Consider the following 11,905-nt stretch of genomic DNA (forward strand, 5'->3'; position numbering starts at 1 on the left):
GTCCAGAGCTGTCTTTAATGCATATTATTATAATATATTAAGCTGTCCAGACCTGTCTTTAATGCATATTATTATAATATATTAAGCTGTCCAGACCTGTCTTTAATGCATATTGTTATAATATATTAAGCTGTCCAGACCTGTCTTTAATGCATATTGTTATAATATATTAAGCTGTCCAGAGCTGTCTTTAATGCATATTATTATATAAAAATCAAATCAAATCAAATTTTATTTGTCACATACACATGGTTAGCAGATGTTAATGCGAGTGTAGCGAAATGCTTGTGCTTCTAGTTCCGACAATGCAGTAATAACAAGTAATCTAACTAACAATTCCAAAACTACTGTCTTGTACACAGTGTAAGGGGATAAAGAATATGTACATAAGGATATATGAATGAGTGATGGTACAGAGCAGCATAGGCAAGATACAGTAGATGGTATCGGGTACAGTATGTACAAATGAGATGAGTATGTAAACAAAGTGGCATAGTATAGTATAAAGTGGCTAGTGATACATGTATTACATAAGGATACCGTCGATGATATAGAGTACAGTATATACGTATGCGTATGAGATGAATAATGTAGGGTAAGTAACATTTATATAAGGTAGCATTGTTTAAAGTGGCTAGTGATATATTTACATCATTTCCCATCAATTCCCATTATTAAAGTGGCTGGAGTTGAGTCAGTGTCAGTGTGTTGGCAGCAGCCACTCAGTGTTAGTGGTGGCTGTTTAACAGTCTGATGGCCTTGAGATAGAAGCTGTTTTTCAGTCTCTCGGTCCCAGCTTTGATGCACCTGTACTGACCTCGCCTTCTGGATGATAGCGGGGTGAACAGGCAGTGGCTCGGGTGGTTGATGTCCTTGATGATCTTTATGGCCTTCCTGTGACATCGGGTGGTGTAGGTGTCCTGGAGGGCAGGTAGTTTGCCCCCGGTGATGCGTTGTGCAGACCTCACTACCCTCTGGAGAGCCTTACGGTTGAGGGCGGTGCAGTTGCCATACCAGGCGGTGATACAGCCCGCCAGGATGCTCTCGATTGTGCATCTGTAGAAGTTTGTGAGTGCTTTTGGTGACAAGCCGAATTTCTTCAGCCTCCTGAGGTTGAAGAGGCGCTGCTGCGCCTTCTTCACGATGCTGTCTGTGTGAGTGGACCAATTCAGTTTGTCTGTGATGTGTATGCCGAGGAACTTAAAACTTGCTACCCTCTCCACTACTGTTCCATCGATGTGGATAGGGGGGTGTTCCCTCTGCTGTTTCCTGAAGTCCACAATCATCTCCTTAGTTTTGTTGACGTTGAGTGTGAGGTTGTTTTCCTGACACCACACTCCGAGGGCCCTCACCTCCTCCCTGTAGGCCGTCTCATCGTTGTTGGTAATCAAGCCTACCACTGTTGTGTCGTCCGCAAACTTGATGATTGAGTTGGAGGCGTGCGTGGCCACGCAGTCGTGGGTGAACAGGGAGTACAGGAGAGGGCTCAGAACGCAACCTTGTGGGGCCCCAGTGTTGAGGATCAGCGGGGAGGAGATGTTGTTGCCTACCCTCACCACCTGGGGGCGGCCCGTCAGGAAGTCCAGTACCCAGTTGCACAGGGCGGGGTCGAGACCCAGGGTCTCGAGCTTGATGACGAGCTTGGAGGGTACTATGGTGTTGAATGCCGAGCTGTAGTCGATGAACAGCATTCTCACATAGGTATTCCTCTTGTCCAGATGGGTTAGGGCAGTGTGCAGTGTGGTTGAGATTGCATCGTCTGTGGACCTATTTGGGCGGTAAGCAAATTGGAGTGGGTCTAGGGTGTCAGGTAGGGTGGAGGTGATATGGTCCTTGACTAGTCTCTCAAAGCACTTCATGATGACGGATGTGAGTGCTACGGGGCGGTAGTCATTTAGCTCAGTTACCTTAGCTTTCTTGGGAACAGGAACAATGGTGGCCCTCTTGAAGCATGTGGGAACAGCAGACTGGTATAGGGATTGATTGAATATGTCCGTAAACACACCGGCCAGCTGGTCTGCGCATGCTCTGAGGGCGCGGCTGGGGATGCCATCTGGGCCTGCAGCCTTGCGAGGGTTAACACGTTTAAATGTCTTACTCACCTCGGCTGCAGTGAAGGAGAGACCGCATGTTTTCGTTGCAGGCCGTGTCAGTGGCACTGTATTGTCCTCAAAGCGGGCAAAAAAGTTATTTAGTCTGCCTGGGAGCAAGACATCCTGGTCCGTGACTGGGCTGGGTTTCTTCCTGTAGTCCGTGATTGACTGTAGACCCTGCCATATGCCTCTTGTGTCTGAGCCGTTGAATTGAGATTCTACTTTGTCTCTGTACTGGCGCTTAGCTTGTTTGATAGCCTTGCGGAGGGAATAGCTGCACTGTTTGTATTCGGTCATGTTACCAGACACCTTGCCCTGATTAAAAGCAGTGGTTCGCGCTTTCAGTTTCACACGAATGCTGCCATCAATCCACGGTTTCTGGTTAGGGAATGTTTTAATCGTTGCTATGGGAACGACATCTTCAACGCACGTTCTAATGAACTCGCACACCGAATCAGCGTATTCGTCAATGTTGTTATCTGACGCAATACGAAACATCTCCCAGTCCACGTGATGGAAGCAGTCTTGGAGTGTGGAGTCAGCTTGGTCGGACCAGCGTTGGACAGACCTCAGCGTGGGAGCCTCTTGTTTTAGTTTCTGTCTGTAGGCAGGGATCAACAAAATGGAGTCGTGGTCAGCTTTTCCGAAAGGGGGGCGGGGCAGGGCCTTATATGCGTCGCGGAAGTTAGAGTAACAATGGTCCAAGGTCTTTCCTCCCCTGGTTGCGCAATCGATAATATATTAAGCTGTCCAGACTTGTCTTTAATGCATATTATTATAATATATTAAGCTGTCCAGACCTGTCTTTAATGCATATTATAATAATATATTAAGCTGTCCAGAGCTGTCTTTAATGCATATTGTTATAATATATTAAGCTGTCCAGACCTGTCTTTAATGCATATTGTTATAATATATTAAGCTGTCCAGACCTGTCTTTAATGCATATTGTTATAATATATTAAGCTGTCCAGACCTGTCTTTAATGCATATTATTATAATATATTAAGCTGTCCAGACCTGTCTTTAATGCATATTGTTATAATATATTAAGCTGTCCAGACCTGTCTTTAATGCATATTATTATAATATATTAAGCTGTCCAGACCTGTCTTTAATGCATATTGTTATAATATATTAAGCTGTCCAGACCTGTCTTTAATGCATATTGTTATAATATATTAAGCTGTCCAGACCTGTCTTTAATGCATATTATTATAATATATTAAGCTGTCCAGACCTGTCTTTAATGCATATTATTATAATATATTAAGCTGTCCAGACCTGTCTTTAATGCATATTGTTATAATATATTAAGCTGTCCAGACCTGTCTTTAATGCATATTGTTATAATATATTAAGCTGTCCAGACCTGTCTTTAATGCATATTGTTATAATATATTAAGCTGTCCAGACCTGTCTTTAATGCATATTGTTATAATATATTAAGCTGTCCAGAGCTGTCTTTAATGCATATTATTATAATATATTAAGCTGTCCAGACCTGTCTTTAATGCATATTATTATAATATATTAAGCTGTCCAGAGCTGTCTTTAATGCATATTATTATAATATATTAATCTGTCCAGACCTGTCTTTAATGCATATTGTTATAATATATTAAGCTGTCCAGAGCTGTCTTTAATGCATATTGTTATAATATATTAAGCTGTCCAGAGCTGTCTTTAATGCATATTGTTATAATATATTAAGCTGTCCAGAGCTGTCTCTGTCTCTGTTGTGTGTAATCCTGTAATTAGTGCACTCAGCAGCACACTCACCCACTGGGAGATCACAGAGAGGAGATGGGTGCCCCATGGGAGGCAGGGGGAGACAGCCGATAAATACCCCTTTGTCCTCACCCCGGCCTCCTCCTCTCTGCTGTCCTGACTCCCTCTCCCTCCCGGGCCCCTCCTCTCTCTTCTCTCTCTGCCTTTACCATGGCTCCTCATCTCCTACTCCCTTGACCTCCCGCCTGTCTACCTCTCCTCCCTGGTGTGACTAAAGAGCAATAACAGTGGCCAATAATTAGAACAGGCTGTTAATCAAACAGGATGTTAATTAATCCAGTGGTGGATTATGGTCCACTCTCCCCAGGCCCATAGACTCTCACAGTGAAACAGCATGCTAATGCTAAAGGCTAACGCTAATCCCTCCCCAGGCCCATGGACTCTAACAGGAAACAGCATGTTGATGCTAAAGGCTAATGCTAATCCCTCCCCAGGCTCATAGACTCTGACTGGGAAACAGTGTGCAGATGCAAATGTGGGCAGCAGGTGGCCTAGATGCTAGAGAGCGCACCAACCTTTGAGCAAGGTTAAACCGCAACCTGCTCCAATGGTGCTGTACCATTGCTGACCCTGAGCCTCACAATGTTTGAGGGTCTGGAGGGGTTGGGACAAATGTCCATTAAACACATAAATCTAGAATAAAGTATCTGTTCTAACCCCCGGTCTAATCTTCTATTAACCATCATACAGAGAGTAACTCCACTCTGAGTCCTTCAGCAAACAGGGATTAATGAAACACAGGGAAACCTGAGCCAGTGTTAATTTGTTCCTCTTGGTTACTTTCTGTAGCAAATATTGACACAATGATGATACACAGACAGTATGCAAGAGATGACTGCTGCTTGGTTAGTAGCATTACTGTAGACGAAGGTTCTCCTGCTCAGACCTGGAGAGCTGGGTGTGGGCAGGCTCTTATTCCAGTCACATCTCTAACCGGTCTGACTGACCTGGTGGTGCTGTGTGCTGTGATTTCAGGCAGACCTGTGATGATTGTGGTGGAGTACATGGAAAATGGATCTCTGGACTCTTTCCTGAGGGTGAGAAGCAAATACCATTTGTTTATTGATTTTCAATTATAAAAGAACGGAAAGACATAATGAAAATCTCGCTCTCTTGTGTCCCTCTCTCCATTAGAAGCACGACGGTCACTTCACAGTGATCCAGTTGGTGGGCATGCTGCGTGGCATCGCGTCGGGCGTGAGGTACCTGTCTGACATGGGTTATGTCCACAGAGACCTGGCCGCTCGTAATATCCTGGTGAACAGCAACCTGGTGTGTAAGGTGTCTGACTTCGGCCTGTCCAGAGTCCTGGAGGACGACCCCGAGGCAGCTTACACCACCACGGTAACTATGATCTTCCCCTGACCTTATCTGTGCTTTCAATAGCTTTCACTCATCTTTCTTTCCACTCGATCAACTGCTGTTATTTTGTTTTATTTCTGTAATGTATAGTCTGTCTTTTCCAAAAACACACAGTTCTCTGAGTCTGGGGTGTATTCTGGAAGAAAATGGGGAAGAGAGAACAGAAAAGATATTTTGCTTTTGGGGGCATCTGTAAACTATTTTCCGCTCGACAGAACTTTGGTCTGGTAGGGTGAGGGGACAGGGGGCGAGAGTAGGGGAAGAGAGTGGGGAGCAGGCAGGCAGGTTGGGTCACAGCCACAATATGGACTGAGGATTTGTGCAGACTGGTGATTTTACTCTTGCTCTCATCTGAAGAGATAGAAAGAGAGTAGAGGGAGAAAGGCCAGGAGGAATGTTAGTTCTGCTGTTAAAGCAGCTCAGAGCGTTTCTTTGTTCTTTGACACAAAGTCTCAAACTGTGAAAATGTGTTTGTACACGTTGAGAGACTTCATAAAAGTGCATTCAAACTGAGACTGTTTAACATATGGTCTGTCAATTGCACATATTTCCTCAAGCATGCATTGTCACGAACCAGATGGAACCTGACGTGTGTGTGTGTGTGTGTGTGTGTGTGTGTGTGTGTGTGTGTGTGTGTGTGTGTGTGTGTGTGTGTGTGTGTGTGTGTGTGTGTGTGTGTGTGTGTGTGTGTGTGTGTGTGTGTGTGTGTGTCTGTGTGTGTGTGTGTCTGTGTGTGTGTGTGTGTGAGAACAGGGAGGTAAGATCCCTATCAGGTGGACAGCTCCAGAGGCCATCTCCTACAGGAAGTTCTCATCAGCCAGCGATGCCTGGAGCTACGGTATCGTCATGTGGGAAGTGATGTCATACGGGGAGCGACCTTACTGGGAGATGTCCAATCAGGATGTGAGTTGTGGATGATGTCTTCTCTATGGAGTTAACCTGGGAGTCTTAATGGGGATTGGGTATCGTGAAACGCCATTCTTATCAGTGTCCATACTGTATAATATCTAAAGCTTTGAGATTCCACTGGTGGGAGAGAGAGAGGGGGGGAAGAGAGGGAGAGAGAGAGAGACTGGCCAATGGAGGGGTTTAAAAGTTGTGGAGTCAGACCCTGGCTGACTGACCTCACGGTCTCAGGTCAATCGTCAGAGGGATGGAGGGGATTCATCCCGTCACCCTGTGGAGTGTGAAAGCTCTTTGGTAATCCCCCTCAGCTATTCACAGCGCACACCAGCACACACACAGCCCCTGGCCTCATGGGGATTGTGATGCTGGGGAATTGCTTAGAAGTGCTTTCCAAGACAAACGCCCCCGCCAAATCCTGACTGTTGCTGCCTCTGCCTCCTCACCCCTCCGCCCAATCCTGCCACCCGTCAGGGCTCAGAGAGGACATCAAGGCTTCCGGACAGATGAACAGGCTGTTATATTTACCAGCCCCCCTAACACACCATGGAGGCATGCTTACAGTAGCTCTGATATACTGTAGTAATACTTGCATAGTACACACTTCCTGAAATGCCTCAATGACATGAGCGAGAAGTGTGTGCGTGCTGACTCTCGCCCTTCATCCACCCCAGGTGATCCTGTCCATAGAGGAGGGCTACCGTCTCCCTGCTCCTATGGGCTGCCCCGTGGTTCTACACCAGCTGATGCTGCACTGCTGGCAGAAGGAGAGGAGCCAGAGGCCCAAGTTCACTGATGTGGTCTCCTTCCTGGACAAGCTGATCAGGAACCCCAGCAGCCTGCTGGCCCTGGTGGAAGATATACAGGGGTACATCACATTATTCATTTCATTTAACAGACATTCTGATTTCACCTGCAAGTGAAACGTTTTTAGTTCTTATTATATTCTCTTTTGTTTGATCCATCTGTCAGTCTAGCAGAGTCCCCAGGAGAGGTGGTGGACTACCACATGTTCATCTCCATCGGGGATTGGCTGGATTCCATCAAGATGAGCCAATACAAGAGTAGCTTTGTGGCAGCGGGATTCAGCACACTGGACTCTGTGGCGCAGATGAGTATTGAGTGAGTGGATGGACTGTTCCCTACTTCAAACATTACTCTAATGTTACTCTAACTTTAACTAAACATTACTCTAATGTTACTCTAACTTTAACTAAACGTTACTCTAATGTTACTCTAACTTTAACTAAACATTACTCTAATGTTACTCTAACTTTAACTAAACATTACTCTAATGTTGCTCTAACTTTAACTAAACATTACTCTAATGTTACTCTAACTTTAACTAAACATTACTCTAATGTTACTCTAACTTTAACTAAACATTACAGTTGCACTGCCTGCCCACCTTATCCTTCCAATACCTTAAGTTAACCCAACAATTTCCCCTAACCGTGTGTGTGTGTGTGCGTGTGCGTATCTTCCCTCTCCCCCTAGAGACGTGCGGAGGACCGGGGTGGTGTTGATTGGCCACCAGAGGAGGATCGTCAGCAGCATACAGACCCTCCGACTGCAGCTATTACACGAGAATGGCTTCCATGTATGAGACCTTAAAACAGACGGACAGAGAGAGAGAGAGACGGACAGACAGACAGCCACAGCCTGTGCTTCAGACAGGCGTACAGACGGACCATCTCAGCCCGGGGGCCTCTCATACTCAGACTACCACACACTTGGACCTTGATGCAGAAACTCCATAAAGCCAGACTGTTTTGTACACCTGAACCAGAATCAGCCAGAGACAGACCAATACAGACAGGGACAGGACTCTGAGAGACACACTGTACTGGCTGCCCCTGGGGAATGTATGCCTTGTCGCAGCATCAGTACTTATTATACGGTAGAGCTGTAGATTTGATCTACTACATGTTTTTGTGACCATGATGTAGCTGCTAACAGACGAGCAATCAAAAGGATTGTCCTTAATTAATATGATATGAATTATTTTGGAGTTTGATAAGTAAGTGTAAACATAAGGTATTCTCGTTACGTTTTTTAACCTCTCCAGAGTATCTGGGTATGCTAATACTTGAAGAAGACGAAGAGTCCGCTTTGGAAGTGCGGAGGATTTCTGAATGTTTTAAGTGTATAGAATAATTTATCCATTATAATCCTAAAATAATATTTATATCTGTGCAGTCTTGTATGTGAGCGCCCTAGTAAATCTGGATACTATCTTAATTTATTTAGCATTTTATCTAAATGAGCAATATATGCAGTCGTCTCAGTAACTACGATAAGAGAAATAAATAAATGATACTCTCTTATGGACCTATAGACATTGAGAGCAGATTGTTAGCAAACCTCAACAGACTCTGTTACACGCTAACATGCTAGCTCTACAGGCCAATTGTGCAATGCTAAAGACTTATGACAGCTGTTGGAAAACAATGTATATAGTAGGAATGGAAACCAAGGCTTATTGGCATACAGTGGTTGGTGTCATGATATGTGTTTGCTGTCAAGACTCACATGTATGCCATGCTCGAGACAGATAGAGGTATGTTCTGCTCGGTGACAGACGCACAGAGAGACAGCAGCACCAAAGTCACATATATATACAACATCTCTTTGTCTCTATATGGCCCTCAACAGCATTGTAATATCCCATAAACCTTTCCAGATCCACAGGTAGCATAGGTGAACCACCCCAAACTCTGCCTGAAACCTGAAGTCTTTCATTAGCTCCCCGAAGCAAATGCTTAGGCTTTAACTCAGCAGGCTAGCACAGTCTTGTGGAGTACAGACGACTTGGGTTCAAACCCAGTCGGTCACACACACACCTACAGTATACAGTATGTTCAGGAGCAGGAGTGTACCTTAGGAGCCTGTACGGAGTAGAAGGAAGTTGCCCCTGGAAACTGAACGAAGGTCAATTTTACCCACTAATGGTTGAGGTAAGGATGGAGGTAGGCTATGCTGATCCTAGATCTGTGTTTTGAGGCAACTTCTACCGGGCTGGAGCTCACACCTGTCCAGCAGGTGTTCACAGACAGACCTCTCAGAGGGAGGATACACTTGGCTCCTCCTGGAAGGAGAAACCAGATCAGGCTGTTTAGCATGTCTTACTGCTGAGCAAAGGGAATGCTCTTTTGTACAAAGTACAAGTATACTTATAATTCTAGTATTTTATTTTTCTATCATTTTCAAAGAGACGTGGTAGATCTTGCACACTGTAAGAGACAGTTTAAAACTGATATTTATTTGCAAATAAAGGTGAACAGTACTGGTGGTTAGATGTATTTTTATTACTGACTGTTTCATTCTATGGATGGCATGTTCTTCTAGGAGGCATTGTTTACAGGTACTGTTCCATCAGATGATGAGAAGGGTATCTGGTTGAACATGGCTGTATTTACTGGAGTTGTATTGGAGTGTAAGTAGACTTATGACTTATGACTTTTTATTTTGCTTGACACTTTACCCACCGTTGGAAAAATCTATTGAAAGTATAGAGAACATTTTCACCGTGACTGGCAATCATTTTCCCCTTCTTTTTTTTGTTACCTCAACATCACTGGAAGTATTTTGTCCATCAGTGTCCCGAGAGGTTTGTAGAATACACTGTATTTCAGGTGGACTTTTTACTGCTAGCCAGCAGATGGGGCAGTTGGACCATGCATCAGTTAAGCACAAGAACAAACTTTTATTTGCAATAACAGCCCCGGACGACGCTGGGCCAATTGTGCACCGCCCTATGGGACTCACAATCACGGCCGGATGTGATGCAGCCTGGAATCGAACCAGGTGCAGTGTCTTAGACCACTGCGCCACTCAATACCATTATTCGAGCTAGGGCGATGTTGTGGATATCCAACAGTTTGTTTACTGCTTGTGCTTAATTGATCAACTACTGATAAAGCAGAAGAAAAGCCAAGTTATCCTATTGTGTGTTAAATAATTAATAATCATCTCGTTTTTTTTAATGTATAGGCTACTACTAAAAAAAGTATATAAAAAAAACACCAGTAGCCTGTACATATTCAGAATGACTGTAATATGTAAAGGCTACTGTAAGCCTATGTAATAAACCTTTCCTCATGAAGTTGACATTATCTAATGTCCATCTCAGAATCACCCCATACTGCGAGTCAGGTCAGCAGTAGGTTCAGAGCGTTAATTCACTCTAATAAGCTTATTCACAGACTGGACTGCCAACCTGCTGTCTAGTTACATAGTCCTCATATCCATGGCAACATTCTATTTTAGAACCTTAGACTTAATTGTAGCGATAAATTGTAGAAACTTTAGATTATATATTGAGGGGGTAGATGGCTTATACCGAATTCACATTTAAACCTTAGGTTCAGATGTTGTAAGCAGGACAAATGGGCCTGTTTGATAAACTGTTGGGTTGGCTGGGTCTGAAGAAGAAAGAAGTGAACGTGTTGTGTTTGGGACTGGACAACAGCGGGAAAACCACCATCATCAACCAACTCAAGCCCAGTAATGTAAGTCCACTGACATGGCCTAACTATAATTGAACATATGGGCCTACTGTAGTCCATTGACTGATGTATTTGATTGGGTTCTAAATTGAAAAGTATTAACGTGGTGGCCTGCTGTAGGCGCGCGCGTCCTTTGCGCGCTGGCCTGTCAATGGAAAGAGACGGAGTTGTGTATCTGAGTTGAGTGAGCTGAGCCATGGAGATGGTGGTTATACATAAGCGCTGTGAGTGTTAACCGTTGTGGTTATACACTACATGACCAAAAGTCATTGAACATCTCATTCCAGAATTAATATGGAGTTGGTCCCCCCTTTGCTGCTATAACAGCCTCCACTCTTCTGGGAAGGCTTTCCACTAGATGTTGGAACATTGCTGCGGGGACTTCCTTCCTTTCACCCACAAGAGCATTACTGATGTTGGGCAATTAGGCCTAGCTCGCAGGCAGCGTTCTAATTCATATCAAAGGTGTTCAATGGGGTTGAGGTCAGGGCTCTGTGCAGGCCCGTCAAGTTCTTCCACACTGATCTTGACAAATCAGTTCTGTATGAACCTTGCTTTGTGCCCAGGGGCATTGTCATGCTGAAACAGAAAATGGCCTTTTCCAAACTGTTGCCACAAAGTTGGACGCACGGAATCGTCTAGAATGCCATTTTTGTATGCTGTAGTGTTGATTTCCCTTTACTGGAACTAAGGGGCCTAGCACAAACCATGGAAAACAGCCCCAGACCATTATTTCTCCTCCACCAAACTTTACAGTTGGCACTATGCATTTGGACAGGTAGCGTTCTCCTGGCATCCGCCAAACCCAGATTCGTCCGTCGGACTGCCAGATTGTGAAGCGTGATTCATCATTCCAGAGAACGCGTTTCCACTGCTCCAGAGCCCAATGTCAGCAAGCATTACACCATTCCAGCCAACGCTTGGAATTGCGCATGGGGATCTGAGGCTTGTGTGTGGTTGCTTGGCCAAGGAAACCCATTTCATGAAGCTCCAATGAACAGTTCTTGTGCTGATGTTGCTTCCAGAGGCAGTTTGGAACTTACAACATTTCCCAATGGGGAAAATAAAGTCAAAGTCAGTAAAGTAGTGAGTGTTGCAACTGAGGGTAGATGATTTTCACCGCTTCAGCACTCTGTGGTCCCATTCTGTGAGCTTGTGTGGCCTTCCACTTTGTGACTTAACCATTGTTGCTCCTAGATGTTTCCACTTCACAATAACAGCACTTACATTTGAGCTCTAGCAGGGCAG

The 11,905-nt window shown here is 44.6% G+C and overlaps 1 protein-coding gene across 1 annotated transcript in view; it reads left to right on the forward strand.

The window, feature by feature from the left end:
• Window positions 1-9,383, forward strand: part of LOC139380743 (ephrin type-A receptor 6-like) — a 193,992-nt gene extending 184,609 nt beyond the window's left edge. Inside the window, exons 14-19 of the mRNA XM_071123725.1 lie at window positions 4,860-4,921; window positions 5,019-5,228; window positions 6,000-6,149; window positions 6,824-7,017; window positions 7,122-7,271; window positions 7,647-9,383. Coding sequence (XP_070979826.1) covers window positions 4,860-4,921; window positions 5,019-5,228; window positions 6,000-6,149; window positions 6,824-7,017; window positions 7,122-7,271; window positions 7,647-7,755 — 875 coding nt within the window. The 3' untranslated portion in view covers window positions 7,756-9,383. The remainder of the gene's footprint in view (window positions 1-4,859; window positions 4,922-5,018; window positions 5,229-5,999; window positions 6,150-6,823; window positions 7,018-7,121; window positions 7,272-7,646) is intronic.
• Window positions 9,384-11,905: the final 2,522 nt, after the last annotated feature.

The sequence above is a fragment of the Oncorhynchus clarkii genome, chromosome 22, assembly GCF_045791955.1.
Source record: "Oncorhynchus clarkii lewisi isolate Uvic-CL-2024 chromosome 22, UVic_Ocla_1.0, whole genome shotgun sequence".
NCBI classification, from domain to species: Eukaryota; Metazoa; Chordata; class Actinopteri; order Salmoniformes; family Salmonidae; genus Oncorhynchus; species Oncorhynchus clarkii.